We start from the raw sequence: 20,017 nt of genomic DNA on the forward strand, positions 1-20,017 counted from the left end.
TTCTGTGATTGATGAGACCTGCTGTACAAAAGAGAGATTGTGTGGCCAGATACTCTTGTATGATGAAGTATAATTCAGGCTAGTCATGGCATTCATGGCTTCAGTGAGCATAATTATAGCCATGCAAACACTATCTCTCCTGCAGTAAGTCGCCTGACAAATACAGAGAATACTCAACATTAATACAGAGCAGGATCTCTTCAAGAATTTATGTTTAACAAAGTGCCAATAACCCTAATTTATTCCATCGTAATACTTCAGGTGTGATTTGAAATCATCAGAAATGCACAAACTGCTTAATCAATGCTGTTGTAACACAAAGGTAATTTTGTGTGTACAAGTTCAGTAGAACACTGTGTAATGTCTTTATTTTAACAGTGGGGTCTTTGATCTGTTTTGAGATGAAACTGGGAGTTGCGTCTTCCTCATTTATGGATAATTGTCATCCTCATTTATGGATAAGAATACAGTTGTCTTAATAAACAAATAACAGTATTTTAAAAGGAACCAAAGCTTGTGATATTTCAATGAATGGCTCAAAAGTCCAGATCCCTAACTTGACCTGGCACATGCAGACACTACAGAACCCTATCAGGCGAGGTTAGGCGGGACCCTACTACTTATAGAGGGCACAATGAATCTTCGTGTGCCTCCGCGTCTTCACTCAATTATGAAAAAACATGGCAAAAGAAGCAAATCAATCCTGTTAATATTCACGTCAGCTTTATGCATAAATGAGATGAGAAATGTATGCATATGTGAAATGAGAGGAGAGGGTGGGGGCAGGTGGTGGGAGTAAAGGGGAACAATTATTCAAGTAACTGAGGATCAGGGATCATAAAAGAGTCAAAAGAGTCAGATCTACATGCTCACAACGTGTCGCGCTGCGAGGCGTTGTGAGCTTGTAGATCGGCTATTTTCTGAGATTTGGTGTAGAGGGAAAAAAGAGCAGACCAAGTACAGAGCCAATGGTCAAGTTGACTAAATATTGACGGTTTAAAAGGTTAACTATCTGAAAATACACATTAGCATGAATCCAACTACAGTATATATGAAATCTATGACAAAGTTTAATCTGCAACACAATTTTATACAATATGTAGTGGGGGTCCCTGCTTCATCTGTTTCACAGCTAGGGGGTCCTTGGGCTGAAAAACGTTGAAGACCCCTGTCATACAGTACCTACTGTACGTACATGTGTAGTGTATGCATGTGTACACAGTATAGGAAATGAGACAAAGTTTGTATTGTGCATTTTCCCAATAGAGTCGGTGTCGTGGCAAAAAGTGATTTATTGCCCAGTTTATATAGCCAATCTACACCCGGGTTAGATACCATCTGGATCAAACGTATTAACGTGCAAATACACTTACATAACTTTATGTCCGTGGTAATAGCAAGACTTTGGGAAACATTTATGTATCTCTTGTAATTGATTCATGAGTGTGGATGCAATGCAGAGTTTTCCATTTTTATTTCAGTTTCCAAATATAAGCCTAAACAAGGATAGATATGGTTTACCAAGAAATTTACCACGTCATGGTAAATGTCATGCCTGATTACACTATTAACAACACATTGACTGCCAGAGTTTTTTCAGAACAGTCTGTAGCCTCTGCCAGGGTTTTGAACGATTTTGGTACCTTTTCGCATAGCCACAGAATATTTTCTCCAGTATGATTGATCCCCAGACATTTCTAATCACAGATGAGATTCAGGTGTGGTTTCACAAATGTCAACGAGGTCATTATGACCTTGTTGTCATGTGTTGTTCGATGTTTGAAAATAGCTCAAAACCAGTAGTTTCAAACCAAAAAACAATGTGAATTGTTTGTCCGTTTGAATTTTAACATTGAAGTGGATGGAGCAGCAAATCTTTGGAAATTGTTATCTCCTTATTCGTTTGGAATATCGAAAAGGTGTCAATACTAAATATTTAGAGAATCTTTTTAGAATTTTTTTTTTTTTTTTTCCCAGGACGTTTTTAAACGTCTTTGGCAGGCAATAGCTGAATTACCAACACATTAATCCAAAGTTAATGTGTTAACTAAAGTTCAAGCAATCAGGCATGATGTGATTTTAGGCAATAATTGTTTCTGATGTGTTTGGTATGTCTAATATCTATATATATGTTACAGGGTGAATGGAGAACCAGGGTGATTGAAGAAGGCTCGCTCGTTTTTACCCACCCAGCAATTCTGTAGAAGAAACACTAGAGGGAGCCACAAGCCAGGCTTGTGCACAAGCACATATGGCCGTGACCACCCACACACACACAGTCACACACACACACACACACACACATGCGCGCGCACGCACACGCGCTCATGCTTTCAATGGACTGTTAAGATACTTTTATTGTGTTCTGCTGGCTTTTGTTTTAGTTTCTCCCTGACACACACACACACACACACACACACACACACACACACACACACACACACACACACACACACACAGTGATCCATGAAAAGAACTATTCTGTCCCTATCGGTTTACAAATCAAACGGCGCTGAGTCGACTAGTGGAGCGTCGGCCGGTCACCGCGGGCACTCGCGCCTGGAGGCGCGAGGGCGCGCTTCCTCGGCCTCAAGCTCCACTAAGTCGGCGCGCCGTGCGTGTGAACGCGTGTTCAGCGTTCCCCTCATAGATATTATGGTTCCCCTAGCTTAGCTTCCTGGTTGCTATGTGGGGGGGAACAACAAAAGACAGGTCTCCGTCGGCGCATCAAAGCCCCGCCTCTCCGCGCTCTCCTTCTCCTCCTCGGAGGAGGAGGAGAAGGAGAGAAGGAGAGGACGGGACGGTTTAAAACGCGAGGAGGAGGAGGAGGAGGAGGCTCCTCTTCCTCGCGAGCCTCGCGTAATAACCCCCCGCCTCGCAGCGCCGTCCTCCTCCTCCGCCTCGCGAGCCTCGCTAATAAACCCTGTCTCGAAAAGCCCCGCCTCGCCCCGAAGGAGCCCCGTGGCTAAAAACGAGCGCTCTGTCTTCAATCACCCTGGATCTCCATTCACCCTGTGACATATAGACTGATCAGCAAGATGCTGCACTTTGGCAGCCTGTTGTACTTTATTATATTTATGTCAATTTGGACAGACGTGGGGCCTGCTGTCAATCACACGCTGATTTGTGTTCCCAGTCTGGCCCTATACAAACATTATTGACTCATAAGGCATTAACGATCAGCATCCTTTATCATAGGACAAAGGCTGTGAATGTTCGTACACATGTAATGACAATAAATGACAGACAACAATGGAGGAAGGTCGGGGGCGTGCATCCTGGCAGAGATTTGCTTTCCACTGAGTGGCTCTTTCTAGGTTACGCCTATAGTTGGAAACTAGTCTGTAATAACATGATTACGGATGGTAAATATTGGCAAGTTAAAAACGTTCAACCTGGCTTTCCTGTAGGGGTCGGGGATGCTACACGTTGTGAGCTTGAAGATTGGCTATTTTCATGCTATTTTCACGCATGACAAAGTATAAGTATTAAGTAAGTAAGTAATATACCACAAAGTATAAAACAGTGATTTAAAAGAATATATTATTATTATCATCTATCAGAAAAAAGTTCATTTCCTAATTTGGACTGCCAACATCCACAGTGATAAATGTGTAGAGCGTATCCTTCTCAACCTTGTTGATGGTGTATGTGAGGGAGCTGATCCCATCTTCTTCCATGGTCAAGGATGTTCTAGAGAGCTGGTCAAATCTTTTGGCATTAGGCTCATTATGCAAGTCTCCTTTATGCTTGATCATTTTGAACCTCCCTCCAGTCACCATGTCAGGCCGAGAGATACTTTTGAATTTGATGACGGTTCTCTCGTAGAGATCATCATCCTCACCGCCCCAGCCCCAGTAGTCATTTGGGAAGCCATTGATGATCAAGAACTGCTCTTTTGACATGGACACAACCCCTCCAAAGTTGGTTCGGTAGCGCAACTTGAACTCAAATATGTCAATGGCCACAGACAAGTGTCTGGGGTTACCAAAGCAGCTATAGATGTTACGGTCATTCATAGGGATTAAGTCCACATCAGAGAAGACAAAGCAGGTATACCTGTACTCCTTCATTGCCGTGATAAACCCTACATTCATCAATTTGGCCCTATTGAATGTCCCCTCACCGTCCTGGTTAATGACATAGACTCCATAGTCCAGCTGTTGCCGCTGTAGAATGGGATGGAGGTAGTGAAGCCACTGTATCAGGTGCTGATGTCGATTGCGGAATGGAATGATGATTGCCACCTAACAGGAAAAAATATATATCTCAACCATCTTTAATGTTACATTATGGTAGGCTACTCGCAAACTACTACTAAATGTCTTGTGCACGCTGCCCAAAGTTTCAAAAGTAAAATAGTTCACAATATGTGAAACATATTCAGGGAGTTACTGCCTACTGGCACCATGCATAAGACATTTGGTGTTGATTGGTCCAGTGGTTTCCAAGATTGTCCCTGGACAGACAGACAGACAGACAGGCAGTCAGTCAGTCAGTCAGTCAGTCAGTCAGGCAGGCAGGCAGGCAGGCAGACAGGCAGGCAGGCAGGCAGACAGGCAGGCAGGCAGGCAGGCAGGCAGGCAGGCAGGCAGGCAGGCAGGCACGCACGCACGCACGCACACACACCCTCTTCTAGACGGCTAACCCCTGCAGGACATTGCAGTGCTCTAAAAGTACATAAACTAAAAAGAAAAAGAAAAAAGGAGCTAATAATGCGCGACTGTTGGGCAGCCTGGAAGATCAGACAATCATTTTGTACTTGTAATGTATACAGTACAGGACGAATAGGGTGCTGACAATACAATAAATTGTTTTAGCTTTAATCCAACCTTTTTGTCTATCATCCTAAGTAAACAAACACCTTCCATTGGAATAAAAAAGTAGGGTGAGTGTTAAGCTTTTTGTAAACATTTGTATTAGACAATAATTTCTTATTCAGCCTACATTTGTCTGTATACCGGACACCTCCCCCACCTTTATCCGCAGGTTTAATCACAACGTCTTCATCATTTCCTCAGTTCGATCAAAGCAGTCCTTTCAGTAAAGAAAAGCACTTCAACACATGTGTGGCTCGCTGGATTATGTAATCAGTAGTTGTCGTGTCTGTAGTTTTGATGTCAATATTTGGTTTGTAATCCCAAAAGACTTAATTTTGCTGTTTAGCTAAATTACATGTCTGTTTCGATGACTGTGTTAATAACTGTGAGAGCATAACCTTTCTTTGGAGAAATGTGTCAAATGAATTGAGGGGAAAACTGTAATTAGGTTTGTTACAGCATTGATTTCACAGAGAACAAGCCAATAACCTCCTCTCATCCGTCCATTAATCTACAAACCTTATGAGGCGAAATACAGTCTGGTGGTTTGTATCGTCCTCCCTCCTGCAGAGAAGAGTTCAATTCTGCTCTCACAGCCTCCATGGTCCTGTTCCAATTGAACTCCACATGAAATGGACCCACCAGGCGAGGAGAGGTCTCAGGACAGGATGCCAGAGCCTTTAGTACTTCAGTTGTGTTTGCTTTCTGGGTTTTGTTGAGCCACATCATCTGAATAATAATGTGTCTGGTATGCAGCCATAAACCAGATAATATCACTAACTGAAACACTGCTATGATTAGTATCAACAGTTTCATCTGCATCTTTCCTTGTCAGGTCTCTCTTGGAAAAGAGAAATCTGATCTCAATGGGACCTTCTGGTAAAATAAAGGCAAGCAATATTCCTCTTGACTTTTAGTGGTAAAAAAAGAAAGTGACAATCAATGGTTTGAAGAAATGACAGCAACCATCTCTCTCTCTTTCTCTATCTCTCTCTCTCCTCTCTCTCTTTCTTTCTCTCTCTCTCTCAGCTTCCCTTCTCTCCTCTCTGTCAGAATGTAATGTCTGTAGTGAACTGTGGCGAGCTGAGGATCATGAACATGCAGGCGTGGCAACACCTGCGCAGGCTGTACTCGATCACCCAGTTTATATTGTATATGGCCAACAGGTGCTTTCATCTAGAATGGCATTACTGGTGACTGATTATGACTAAGGACCGCAATGGAAACAAGCTGTAAGATTTTTTTTGCATTATCCTTTTGATTATGGTACATTATGTATCTTCATCTTGATTATGTATCATCATCTGGATCCATTTCTCTGTTGATACTCATTCATATCTACTTGCCTATTTCAATGGTGATACTATAGATTGCACTATATATTGGGGGGGGGGGGTGAAGGGTAGAATGCACACATTTATTTCCACCTAGAGAAAACAGAACAACCAGGTGCACACAGGAGATATAAAATGTCGCCCTGATGAAGACCTTCAGAGGTCGAAACATGTTGGCAGTCGCCTTATATTAATAAAGACTTTCCCTCCATTTTGCTCCTGAGTGCCCGGATCGTCTATTGTTTTTTTCTCATTTATTTGGTGGTCTCTACACTATGGTTTTGTTTTGATTACTACTTGTTTATATGATGCTTTTGCATAGTATTGTATATCTGTATATCTGCCCAGGTGACCCGGCTGGGTCACCTGGGCGAGGGTGTATGTTGCGAGACCCGAAACACCCTATGACCCCAGGCTACAACACTGATGATACATCCCAGGTGCGTCCATGTGATGTATTCTTTATACTGTCTGTCATTAATGTTTCGATGAACTGAGTACACAGGACCCAATAGACACAAGCCATAGCGCTTTCTTGGGTTTAAAATCCTCTTAGCAGACCTTGTATTGAACTGTACTTTCCCCGTGCTTTTAACTCCTAATAAAGTATTCAATTCATTAATCAATCAATCATGGACACCTGACCAGACAGTGCAGAGGGCCAGGTCGGATGTAATCTTTATACTGCATTTTGTATTACTATTTTACTACTTACTCTTTTGTTCTTTACCCTCATCTGTGTGTTTGTTTCATCCTTACTGCAGTGCTCAGAAACAGAATTTCCCTCAGGATCAATAAAGGCCTCTCTATGTGGAAATACTGCATTCAAAATGGCACTTGAGAAAAAGTATAAATGTGTTGTCATCAAAATATACTTTACACGCACGCACGCACACACACACACACACACACACACCATTTTCTTTCAGTAATGCCTGATTTAACTAAGTATAAATCACCCTTAATGGACAAACAGATTAATAAAAACATGGTGGGTAACTTCACTGTACAGTTTTTGACGCTGTGTTTCATCAGTCCAAACAATTGTGACGTAGTTCCAAACCAGATAAATAACCGGAGGCTTGAGACAATTTACCATGTTCAAGATTTCCTGGTCTTGTTTCCTGATTAAGAAATCTAAAGTTGCCTTTCCATTGTCACCCAGCTCACCACACCATTGCTCTTCCTTTTTTGCCTTTCCATTAGTACCAGATATGACAGCTACTTTTAGTGCGCGTCGCTTCCAAGTTCCAAGCGGGCTGAGACGATACAAAATTGGTGACGTGTAAACTGGGGCATTTTTAGGGTCAGACCTTAATGACTATTTTATGCTGCGATGTGTTGTGAGGTTTTTTATCAGGAATTTTCATGACAAAGTAATAAAGTATGCATACAGTGCTTTGCAAAGGTTTTCATCCCCACTGCTAACTAAATAATTTCACTGGTTAATCAATAATTGATACATTTATATTTTCCTAGATATCATTGTATATTTTATTAGTGCTTTTTTTTTTCTCCACAATTTTTGTAACCCATTTTTTCACCCAGTGACAATTGCCTATGGCTGTAATCCTGGGCGCTACTCTCCCTCTTCCAGCCTGGGGAGAGCCTCGAACTGAGCTCATGCTTCCTTCAATGCATGAGGAGTGAGCAGGGCACTTCTTATCACTTCTTATCACCTGACAGGGGGGAGCCAACCCCACCTACAGTAGGGTATGGGCACTGATGACGCGGAGGAGAGAATACGCCCCCAGTGCTCACAGCGTCCCCGGCGGAAATCGAACCCAGGACCTTCTAGCTGTGAGGCGACAGTGCTACCGACTGCTATTATTAATTAATAGTACTTTTAATTAATTAATTGCGGCCCTCACACCTATGTCGCACCGCCTATCAGACCGATGTCAGTCATAGTGAGTCAGAGTTATAGTGTCAGGGGACAATTTTAATATAAGGTCCTCCAGGAAGGAACTAACACAACCCAGCAAGCACAGTCAGGACCCGGACGAATCAGTGACGTCTCGATTGAGGCTAGATCCAGTCAAACCAAGACTAGTCAGATCTGGCCCAGAATATCACCTGATCTAAACCAAAATAATTCATGACCACGAAAAAGGACGTCCTGGATGAATCAGAGAGAGTCCAATCGAGGCCAGATCAAGTCAAATCATAACTGTCAGATCTGGCCCAGAATATAACCTTATTTCAACTAACATAAATCCCACAGACAGAATATTTTGCCACTGAAAACTACTCGAAGATAATGAAATAGTTGCAATATTCGTCAAATCACATATTTTTCAATCCTGGTCTGTTATTATTGAAAATGTGATTATTTGACAGTCTTACTAGCCTAGTAGCCTTACTATCAACTAATTACGTTGATTTACAAGCTGTTATCATAGGCATAAAACAACATTCTGAAATCGCGAGGACAACATTGCATCTGGTGTCTGCATAGGTGCAGTGGCATAGCCTATACCTTCACTTTTCCCGTGGGTTACTTTCGTATCAAAAGGGGCCTGTTTATTATTAAAATATTTAATGTATCTGAATATGTAACTACCCTAACGTATTGCTGGCTTACTAACAACATACATGCATGCACACTGATCAACGTGTTCGTGCACTGAACACGTGTGTGCTGCTATAATAATAAATAAAATAGCTAAACCAAATAATATTAGTTTTAATTAAGAACGTGTACCATTAAAGCCAGGATTATGGCTTTAATTGTACATGTTCTTAATCGGGGTTCATAGCAGGAGTACAATTACAACTCGTGGGCCGTGAGTCCGGGAGGAAAATGCTATCCTCTCTTCTATTCCCACAGCTTGGCCAGTGGCCACCAAGGCTACGTTAAATCCCTGCAGTTCAGTCAGTCAGGGTGAAAAAATCTACTGGTAGCACAGAGTAACCTAAACAAGTGTGCTCCTCGAAGCGCAGATCCCCGCCAGGCCGACCCTCCAAGGGAGGGTCAGCTAATTTTACTTTGAATCCAAGGGAGGGTCATGCAATTTTGAATTGATAAAATAGTCAGTTTTTTATATACCTTTTTAGTACAGCAGAACAGTGGTCAATGACCCTTCTCTATTTCAAAGGATACAAAGGATTCAAATCAAGTAACACCGTGGTCTATTTAGAATCAATGACGGTCGTTAACAAGCCATCAACGCACAGCGAGTGTGAACAACCCAGTCAAATCTATTCAGCGTCTTAATAGCCTAATTTGTTTTATATAAGCAACAGTGTAGTCACAGTAGTTAACAATTAAAAGGGCAGAGTGACAAAAGTTGTAAACTACTGGCAGAGCCGGCCCAGGCCCAGCCAATAGGCAGAGTAGGAAATTGCATAGGGCGTCATTAGGCTGGGGGCCGCCCACCAAGCCAAGATTTCAGTTTTTTTAATAATAGAAAAATATACATATTTGGGCCTGATTCACTAAGTTGTTCGTAAATAGTGCCTAAATAAAGTGACTAAAAGGGTGCGTATTTTCGATAAGCACAAACGGACGTGCGTGCCAACCACGTGTAAATCTCTTATATGTGTGTATCACAGGTCTTCCTCATTTTTGTCTGACAGTCAGAGGCGCGCCCACGTGGAGAATCATTTGCATTGCTCTGCTCCATGTCCCATTTAAGACCATAAAAGGCAACCGGAAACTGACGGAATACATCACCACTCTTCAAAAGGGACAGATCTACAAGCTGACAAAGCGGCGTGAGTGACACACTGCATGACAAATTGTAGATCAGCGCAAGCGAGTCCCTCACACGATTAAACGTTTATAAAGTAAATAGCCGACTCTCACGTGTAATGAAGAGAATACGAATTTTGTTTACAGTTTAACCTCACGACCAAAGGCTAATAAAACTTGGAATAGATATAATATTGTTACGTACCCGTCTAGGGGAAAAAGAGATGCAACATAAGGTGGGAGTGAAACCTGTTTCTATTTAGAACTTAATATATATTTACATGAACGTACATAGACTTAAGTTTAATGCGTGTGTGCGGGCAAGGGTGATGGCCTCCATAAGATGAATTTGATGGCGGAACACACACGTGTTGCATGATGAACTACATGTAAAAACGTCAGAGGCTTGACATGTTTGACATTTCAAATCCGTTTCAATATGAACATAACTCGACCTGTATTGTTAGAAGGGTGCATTCCAGATAATTAAGGAGTGCTGCATACATCCCTAGTATGTGCAGAAACCGGCTTATAATTTCATGGTACAGAAAGTACATGACGCGAACATGTGTGCAAAATGCACATGCAACGGCCACGTGAATGGCAATGACGTGCCATAAAACACGTTAAGTTACATTTCTTTAATAAGACTTTCAGAGGTCAACTGAACCCAGGTAGGCCATGTGTGATAATAATCAATGACTCGATGTCGTGGTCAGCTACTGTACGGTCTTAATCATGAATGATGCCATCATTCATGATTAAAGACTAGTGATGGTCATCGTTCAGTCTTATAGATTCATAGTATAGTCATATTACGTTAAACAATGGTTTGTTCTTGTCATTTCTACTTTTCTATCCTTCTGTACCCGTGCCTGTGTTTATTCCTGTGTCTTGGAACTGGAGAAGTAATTTCTTGGTTTATCCCATTATTGTCGCCTACTCTGTATTTGTTTGTTTGTTTGTTTATTATCACTTACAATAACATTTAAAAAAAATTATACACAAAGATTCGGTAGAAATGTGAAGGAGAATGCCTAAAAACCCTCCAGGGGCTTGAGAAGTGGCATTCTCCGGGAATATTTGTACATTCATAGGATAAAATTAACATCAATGTGGAATATACACATCCATTACAGTTAAAACACTAATAGACATGTCATACAGATGAAGAAACAGAACGGAAAAGACCAAAATGGACACTGATTCAAAAAAAGAAAGAATCAGCAAAAACATATTACAACAATAAAAGTCAAGGGAACCAAAACATAAACCTCTAGGGAAAATGTTATTATATTATATTAGGCAGACCATATGGAAATTGCACATCTGTCTCACAGCTAGGGGGTCCTTGGGCTGAAAAACGTTGAAGACCCCTCTCATACAGTACCTACTGTACGTACATGTGTAGTGTATGCATGTGTACACAGTATAGGAAATGAGACAAAGTTTGTATTGTGCATTTTCCCAATAGAGTCGGTGTCGTGGCAAAAAGTGATTTATTGCCCAGTTTATATAGCCAATCTACACCCGGGTTAGATACCATCTGGATCAAACGTATTAACGTGCAAATACACTTACATTAAATGTTTTACTTTATGTCCGTGGTAATAGCAAAGACTTTGGGAAACATTTATGTATCTCTTGTAATTGATTCATGAGTGTGGGTGCAATGCAGAGTTTTCCATTTTCATTTTCCAAATATAAGCCTAAACAATTAAGCCAGCACGCCCACGTGGGACCCATATGGGCCCAATGCGGGCTACTTGGGTACCAAGTGGGCATGGGCTTGAACTGGGCAAATTATGAGGGTCCCAGGTGGGCTGCATGTGGGCTAACTGGGCGTGGGTTGGAAGCGGGCAAGCACACGTGGTTCCCGCGTGGGCTGCATATGGGCTAACTGGGCGTGGGTTGGAAGCGGGCAAGCCCACGTGGTTCCCGCGTGGGCTGCATGTGGGCTAACTGGGCATGGGTTGGAAGCGGGCAAGCCCACGTGGTTCCCGCGTGGGCTGCATGTGGGCTAACTGGGCATGGGTTGGAAGCGGGCAAGCCCATGTGGTTCCCGCGTGGGCTGCATGTGGGCTAACTGGGCGTGGGTTGGAAGCGGGCAAGCCCACGTGGTTCCCGCGTGGGCTGCATGTGGGCTAACCGGCATGGGTTGGAAGCGGGCAAGCCCACGTGGTTCCCGCGTGGGCTGCATGTGGGCTAACCGGCGTGGGTTGGAAGCGGGCAAGCCCACGTGGTTCCCGCGTGGGCTGCATGTGGGCTAACTGGGCGTGGGTTGGAAGCGGGCAAGCCCACGTGGTTCCCGCGTGGGCTGCATGTGGGCTAACCGGCATGGGTTGGAAGAGGGCAAGCCCACGTGGTTCCCGCGTGGGCTGCATGTGGGCTAACCGGCATGGGTTGGAAGCGGGCAAGCCCACGTGGTTCACGCGTGGGCTGCATGTGGGCTAACCGGCATGGGTTGGAAGCGGGCAAGCCCACGTGGTTCCCGCGTGGTCTGCATGTGGGCTAACCGGTATGGGTTGGAAGCGGGGAAGCCCATGTGATTCCCACGTGGTGTGACTGGTTAACTGCTGGCTAACTGACATGTACATATGGGCTAACTGGGCATGGGTTGGAACACACACACACACACACACACACGCGCACTCAATCACTCACTATAAATCGTATAATGTGTAAACAGATTTGTTTTTGTTTTTTGTTTTACCACTGCCAAACTAAACACTAATGCCAAAAACAGCCAATCTACAAGCTCACAAAGACGGACAAACTATTCAACCCCATTTTAAGTTGTACTATATCTTCCTCTTTTACCCCAGATTTTAACCCAGTTTCCTGCACAAATGCTGACATATTTTACCATTAAGATAGAGCCTGTCTGCTCAGGGGATGATTTCAATCTTGACCATCAGGTCAGAATTTGTGTCAGATCCTGTGTCTAGGTGAGACATGACCTCTGACACAATCGAAATGTCTCAATAGAAGAGCAGGGAGACTAAATGCAACCACCCCAATTATTTATATAGTATAAATTATATTGTATGAACATACTCTACCATACAGATTGGACATTACATTGTATTTTTAAGTATTTAAGTATTTGTTTTTATTTATTAGAGATGGCCATGGCAGGTTAACTGTTTAACTGTTAACCGTTTAACTGGTAACCATTTAAAGGATCCCTGGCTAATAAACCAATCTACAAGCTCAAGCTTGTAGATCGGCTATTTTTGGCAAAGAGGTTTGGTGTAGAGAGGGGAAAAGGAGCAGACCAAGTACAAGTTTACTAAGGGTTTAAGTGGTTAAAGCCCAACTCACTTTTTCTTAGATTTTAGCAAGTATAAATGTGTCGTTTGTGATAGGGAGCAATGATAATACAATTTGTTCATAAGCTTGTGGATTCAGAGCTTTCTGCTTTATTTCAGTTACATGTGCTGCTTCAAGTCAAACTACATTTGTATTCTCCAGTTCAAGTCCAGACTAAATCCCCTCCCCCTGACTGCCTGTTAATGGCCCTATCTGAGTGTGACCCTGTGGGGGTCACACACAGATAGCAACAATGGAACAATGGGTATTCAAATTATCACTTCAAGGCATGCCAGACTAGTCTGGGTTTGGAGGGGTGGGTGGTTTAGTTTATTTATTTCTTTAAAGTTTAGTTTTAATTTTTTATTATAATATGGATTAGTCAGAAACGTTTTTTTTTAAATAGCCGATCTACAAGCTCTTTTTCAGATAGATTGTTTTAGTTAACTTTGAAAATACACAATCCTGTTTCAGTTAGTTATATTTTTTGTAAAGCCTTGTTTCTTGGCTTAGGCAGCAGTGGGGACACACATATCTTCCTTTTAGAAAGACAGAGAGTCTTTTTTTTTAAACATAATGAAAACAAGAAGTACAGTTGGAGGGGGTACAGCATTGTGTTAAACAGAGCTGTGTGTGTGTGTGTGTGTGTGTGTGTGTGTGTGTGTGTGTGTGTGTGTGTGTGTGTGTGTGTGTGTGTGTGTGTGAGAGAGAGAGAGAGAGAGACAGAGAGAGAGCTCGGGTGTTCATTTAGAAAGCCGAATGTTTACATCCGCACAGGTTATGTTTATAAAGGCTGTTGATGTTTGCTTTAATGCAGTATTACACACTTTACTTAAGACAGGCAAGGCCATTGTATTTAGTTTTCAGTTAGTATTTTATTGTTATTTATTTATTGTTTATTTGCTCAGGCATTTCTAAGGGCAGCTAAAGGTCCTGCTTGCTTTGGGTCCTAAAGGCCCTCTCTGTTTGTCCACTAAATTCAAATTTAAACTGACAAAGGACTCAAGGAGCAAAGCAGAGAGGAGGATTGCCTTGTGATGGATTTCTGCTTTCATAACTAAGTAAGTAAATATTTAAATGCAGTACTGATCTCTTTAAGTAGTAGATTGTGCATTACTCTGTTCTCAAGCTAAACTTTATTTTCATGCTGTTTTATGCTGCTCAGTTTGGGCATTCTTCCTGCTTGTCTTGGTGAATCATTGTGTGTGTGTGTGTGTGTGTGTGTGTGTGTGTGTGTGTGTGTGTGTGTGTGTGTGTGTGTGTGTGTGTCTGTGTGTGTGTGTGTGTGTGTGTGATTAATTTTCCTTTATCTGTCTAACTTTAAATGTAATTTGGCAACACATTTGATGTATACCAGTATATACAGTAATGGAAAGTTTCATAATTCTATAATTTCTAACAGTTGGCTTCTTGTCATTTCTATTAGGAGGACTGAAGAACACAAGGATGCAGAAGAAGGCTCTCTCCAAGTGGTTCACTGGGGCTCGTGATAGAGGTGGAAACAGAGTTTGAGCTCAGCGACAGCTTCCACAACTGGATGATGCACCACCCCAGTAGACAAAGTCTCTGTCTCTCTTTCTCTCCCCTTAGCAGCACAATACTTGGTTGGTTCTGTCACTGGGGATTTAAACAGAAAGGCTCAAGAGACACCCACGTACACATAGGGCCCAGATTCATCTGCAACATGAAACTGGATCTCAGAATCCCTCTGCCCTGTTACATGGACAATTGAAGTTTTTGATGCACCTCTTATACACCATTTTTATTGTTATATTTTGTTTCTGTTAATAGTCTCTGTGGAGCATTGTCAGAATATTTACACTTGCACGTGTAATGTGTGTGCCTTCTCTTCCTGCACCTTTACACTACTGCTATATTTATTTCCATTTGTATTTTTATTGTATTTTCATTATCTTGTAATATTGTTTTTAATAAATTTGTCAAAATATATATTGTCTATTTTCATCCTGGTAAAACTGAAGACGTGTAAAATGTTATACCCAATTTTTATTTTAGGTGTGTTTACAAGAATTAACACGGTTCATGTTTGCTGCTTAATCTATTTTATTTATATTTAAATCTTATTAGGACCCACGTTGGAAATCAAAGGAACCATTGCACAAACAAACCCAGTTAGGACCCACCTCTGTCCCATATAGACTTGCCTAGTTGGGGCCCACCTGGGGCCCAGGTAGAACCCACCTAAAGCCCACATGGGCATCCCAGTTGGGACCCACCTCGGTCCCACATAGACTTGCCTAGTTGGCGCCCACCTGGGGCCCAGGTAGAACCCACCTAAAGCCCACATGGGGCCCATGTGGGGCCCAGGTAGAACCCACCTAAAAGCCCACATGGAGCCCAGGTAGTACCCACGTAAGGCCCACATGGGCATCCCAGATGGGACCCAAGTGGACCCCGCTGACATGCCGACATGGGGCCCATATGGTTTAGCCCACCTTGAAACCATATGGGACCCACCTAGGGCCCCGGTGGAACCCACCTAAAGCCCCCATGGGGCCCATGTGGGGCCCAGGTAGTACCCACCTAAAGCCCACATGGGGCCCAGGTAGTACCCACCTAAAGCCCACATGGGGCCCATGTGGGGCCCAGGTAGAACCCACCTAAAGCCCACATGGGGCCCATGTGGGGCCCAGGTAGTACCCACCTAAAGCCCACATGGGGCCCATGTGGGGCCCAGGTAGTACCCACGTAAGGCCCACATGGGCATCCCAGATGGGACCCAAGTGGATCCCGCTGACATGCCGACATGGGGCCCATATGGTGTAGCCCACCTTGAACCCATATGGGACCCACGTGGGCGTGCTGGCTGGGGGACAGACAGGAGGATAGATATGGTGTAGCGGCCCTTGGATTTGAATGATGACGAAGGTGGATGGTTTCAACGGGTGTATTTATTTTTCTTCAACACAGAATGAAGCTCTGATCGAACACCGTGAAAACTATAAAAATAGAAATAAATACTGTTATAATCATATTAAATCATTTCATAGTTTCACTCAACAATAAAATCAGTGCATTTCAAAGGATCACTTTCAAAGTACAATTCAACAATAAAATAGTTAATTTATAGTTGATATAACTCAGTGAAATAATGCAAATACCAAACGAAAATGTACCATAACCAAATCAAAATACCAGACAAACAAATTAATAGATCCCAAATTAAATCATAAAGAAAATCCAAACAAAAGAACACTCCTGTACCTCGCTCCGCTATCCAGGGGTGCTATACTAGGCTGCATACAAAGCCACCTTGGCTTCAGGTAACTCAAACGATCATTTAGTAGCTGCCAAACGTCCCAACAGGCACTGTGAACAATATACAAACAACCTTACTCCAACTGCGCATTTAAAGTGCAGAATACAGGGTTACAGGTTACAAATAGGCCACAGAACGTCAAAGCAAACAAACAAACATTTCGTACCATGTCGCGCTGTAAAGGGAACACGCTGGTGTGCAACTGCGTCTTTCTCTGCTGTCACTCTGCTCTGACCCGGCAGTGAGTGGATCTGTGTGCGTAATGCTAGCACACCTCAGCTAAGTCTGGTCTGGTGACAGGAAGTGTCAAAATAAAGGTAACCCAAAATACACAGGAACAGGAAGTGTCAGAATAAAGGTATGACAAAATAAGCAAAATAATAACAAATTAACTTCAAACTAAAGAAACAATTGAAGTTAAAAGGACAAGTGTCACAGACACTTACATATGGTTTACCAAGAAATTTACCACGTCATGGTAAATGTCATGCCTGATTACACTATGAACTAAAGTTCAAGCAATCAGGCATGATGTGATTTTAGGCAATAATTGTTTCTGATGTGTTTGGTATGTCTAATATCTATATATAGACTGATCAGCTAGTTGCTGCACTTTGGCAGCCTGTTGTACTTTATTATATTTATGTCAATTTGGACAGACGTGGGGCCTGCTGTCAATCACACGCTGATTTGTGTTCCCAGTCTGGCCCTATACAAACATTATTGACTCATAAGGCATTAACGATCAGCATCCTTTATCATAGGACAAAGGCTGTGAATGTTCGTACACATGTAATGACAATAAATGACAGACAACAATGGAGGAAGGTCGGGGGCGTGCATCCTGGCAGAGATTTGCTTTCCACTGAGTGTCTCTTTCTAGGTTACACCTATAGTTGGAAACTAGTCTGTAATAACATGATTACGGATGGTAAATATTGGCAAGTTAAAAACTTTCAACCTGGCTTCCCAGTAGGGGTCGGGGATGCTACACGTTGTGAGCTTGAAGATTGGCTATTTTCATGCTATTTTCACGCATGACAAAGTATAAGTATTAAGTAAGTAAGTAATATACCACAAAGTATAAAACAGTGATTTAAAAATATATATTATTATTATCACCTATCAGAAAAAAGTCCAGTTTTCATTTCCTAATTTGGACTGCCAACATCCACAGTGATAAATGTGTAGAGCGTATCCTTCTCAACCTTGTTGATGGTGTATGTGAGGGAGCTGATCCCATCTTCTTCCATGGTCAATGATGTTCTAGAGAGCTTGTCAAATCTTTTGGCATTAGCCTTATTATGCAAGTCTCCTTTATGCTTGATCATTTTGAACCTCCCAGTCACCATGTCAGGCCGAGAGATACTTTTGAATTTGATGACGGTTCTCTTGTAGAGATCATCATCCTCACCGCCCCAGCCCCAGTAGTCATTTGGGAAGCCATTGATGATCAAGAACTGCTCTTTTGACATGGACACAACCCCTCCAAAGTTGGTTCGGGAGGGCAACTTGAACCCAAATTTGTCAATGGCCACAGACAAGTGTCTGGGGTTACCAAAGCAGCTATAGATGTTACGGTCATTCATAGGGATTAAGTCCACATCAGAGAAGACAAAGCAGGTATACCTGTACTCCTTCATTGCCGTGATAAACCCTACATTCATCAATTTGGCCCTATTGAATGTCCCCTCACCGTCCTGGTTAATGACATAGACTCCATAGTCCAGCTGTTGCCGCTGTAGAACGGGATGGAGGTAGTGAAGCCACTGTATCAGGTGCTGATGTCGATTGCGGAATGGAATGATGATTGCCACCTAACAGGAAAAAAAATATATCTCAACCATCTTTAATGTTACATTATGGTAGGCTACTCGCAAACTACTACTAAATGTCTTGTGCACGCTGCCCAAAGTTTCAAAAGTAAAATAGTTCACAATATGTGAAACATATTCAGGGAGTTACTGCCTACTGGCACCATGCATAAGACATTTGGTGTTGATTGGTCCAGTGGTTTCCAAGATTGTCCCTGGACAGACAGACAGACAGACAGGCAGTCAGTCAGTCAGTCAGGCAGGCAGGCAGGCAGGCAGGCAGGCAGACAGGCAGGCAGGCAGGCAGGCAGGCAGGCAGGCAGGCAGGCAGGCAGGCAGGCAGGCAGGCACGCACGCACGCACGCACGCACGCACGCACACACACCCTCTTCTAGACGGCTAACCCCTGCAGGACATTGCAGTGCTCTAAAAGTACATAAACTAAAAAGAAAAAGAAAAAAGGAGCTAATAATGCGCGACTGTTGGGCAGCCTGGAAGATCAGACAATCATTTTGTACTTGTAATGTATACAGTACAGGACGAATAGGGTGCTGACAATACAATAAATTGTTTTAGCTTTAATCCAACCTTTTTGTCTATCATCCTAAGTAAACAAACACCTTCCATTGGAATAAAAAAGTAGGGTGAGTGTTAAGCTTTTTGTAAACATTTGTATTAGACAATAATTTCTTATTCAGCCTACATTTGTCTGTATACCGGACACCTCCCCCACCTTTATCCGCAGGTTTAATCACAACGTCTTCATCATTTCCTCAGTTCGATCAAAGCAGTCCTTTCAGTAAAGAAAAGCACTTCAACACATGTGTGGCTCGCTGGATTATGTAATCAGTAGTTGTCGTGTCTGTAGTTTTGATGTCAATATTTGGTTTGTAATCCCAAAAGACTTAATTTTGCTGTTTAGCTAAATTACATGTCTGTTTCGATGACTGTGTTAATTACTGTGAGAGCATAACCTTTCTTTGGAGAAATGTGTCAAATGAATTGAGGGGAAAACTGTAATTAGGTTTGTTACAGCATTGATTTCACAGAGAACAAGCCAATAACCTCCTTTCATCCGTCCATTAATCTACAAACCTTATGAGGCGAAATACAGTCTGGTGGTTTGTATCGTCCTCCCTCCAGCAGAGAAGAGTTCAATTCTGCTCTCACAGCCTCCATGGTCCTTTTCCAATTGAACTCCACATGAAATGGACCCACCAGGCGAGGAGAGGTCTCAGGACAGGATGCCAGAGCCTTTAGTACTTCAGTTGTGTTTGCTTTCTGGGTTTTGTTGAGCCACATCATCTGAATAATAATGTGTCTGGTATGCAGCCATAAACCAGATAATATCACTAACTGAAACACTGCTATGATTAGTATCAACAGTTTCATCTGCATCTTTCCTTGTCAGGTCTCTCTTGGAAAAGAGAAATCTGATCTCAATGGGACCTTCTGGTAAAATAAAGGCAAGCAATATTCCTCTTGACTTTTAGTGGTAAAAAAAGAAAGTGACAATCAATGGTTTGAAGAAATGACAGCAACCATCTCTCTCTCTTTCTCTATCTCTCTCTCTCCTCTCTCTCTTTCTTTCTCTCTCTCTCTCAGCTTCCCTTCTCTCCTCTCTGTCAGAATGTAATGTCTGTAGTGAACTGTGGCGAGCTGAGGATCATGAACATGCAGGCGTGGCAACACCTGCGCAGGCTGTACTCGATCACCCAGTTTATATTGTATATGGCCAACAGGTGCTTTCATCTAGAATGGCA

General features: G+C 42.6%; 2 protein-coding genes across 2 annotated transcripts; both read right to left on the reverse strand.

Moving 5' to 3' along the window:
- Window positions 1–3,578: 3,578 nt before the first annotated feature.
- Window positions 3,579–5,804, reverse strand: LOC308090858 (beta-1,4-galactosyltransferase 1-like; the record flags this gene model as incomplete). Its single annotated transcript, XM_080436131.1, has 2 exons — window positions 5,340–5,804; window positions 3,579–4,247 (listed from the first exon to the last, which is right to left on the reverse strand). Exons 1-2 carry the CDS (start codon window positions 5,640–5,642, stop codon window positions 3,579–3,581), a joined length of 972 nt encoding a protein of 323 aa, XP_080292257.1. The 5' UTR covers window positions 5,643–5,804.
- An 11,768-nt stretch (window positions 5,805–17,572) lies between these two features.
- On the reverse strand, window positions 17,573–19,809 carry LOC308090474 (beta-1,4-galactosyltransferase 1-like). Its single transcript, XM_080435671.1, has 2 exons — window positions 19,350–19,809; window positions 17,573–18,257 (listed from the first exon to the last, which is right to left on the reverse strand). Exons 1-2 carry the CDS (start codon window positions 19,650–19,652, stop codon window positions 17,592–17,594), a joined length of 969 nt encoding a protein of 322 aa, XP_080291797.1. The 5' UTR covers window positions 19,653–19,809; the 3' UTR covers window positions 17,573–17,591.
- Window positions 19,810–20,017: the final 208 nt, after the last annotated feature.

This window comes from Gymnoscopelus braueri, assembly GCF_963280865.1.
Source record: "Gymnoscopelus braueri genome assembly, chromosome: 8".
NCBI classification, from domain to species: Eukaryota; Metazoa; Chordata; class Actinopteri; order Myctophiformes; family Myctophidae; genus Gymnoscopelus; species Gymnoscopelus braueri.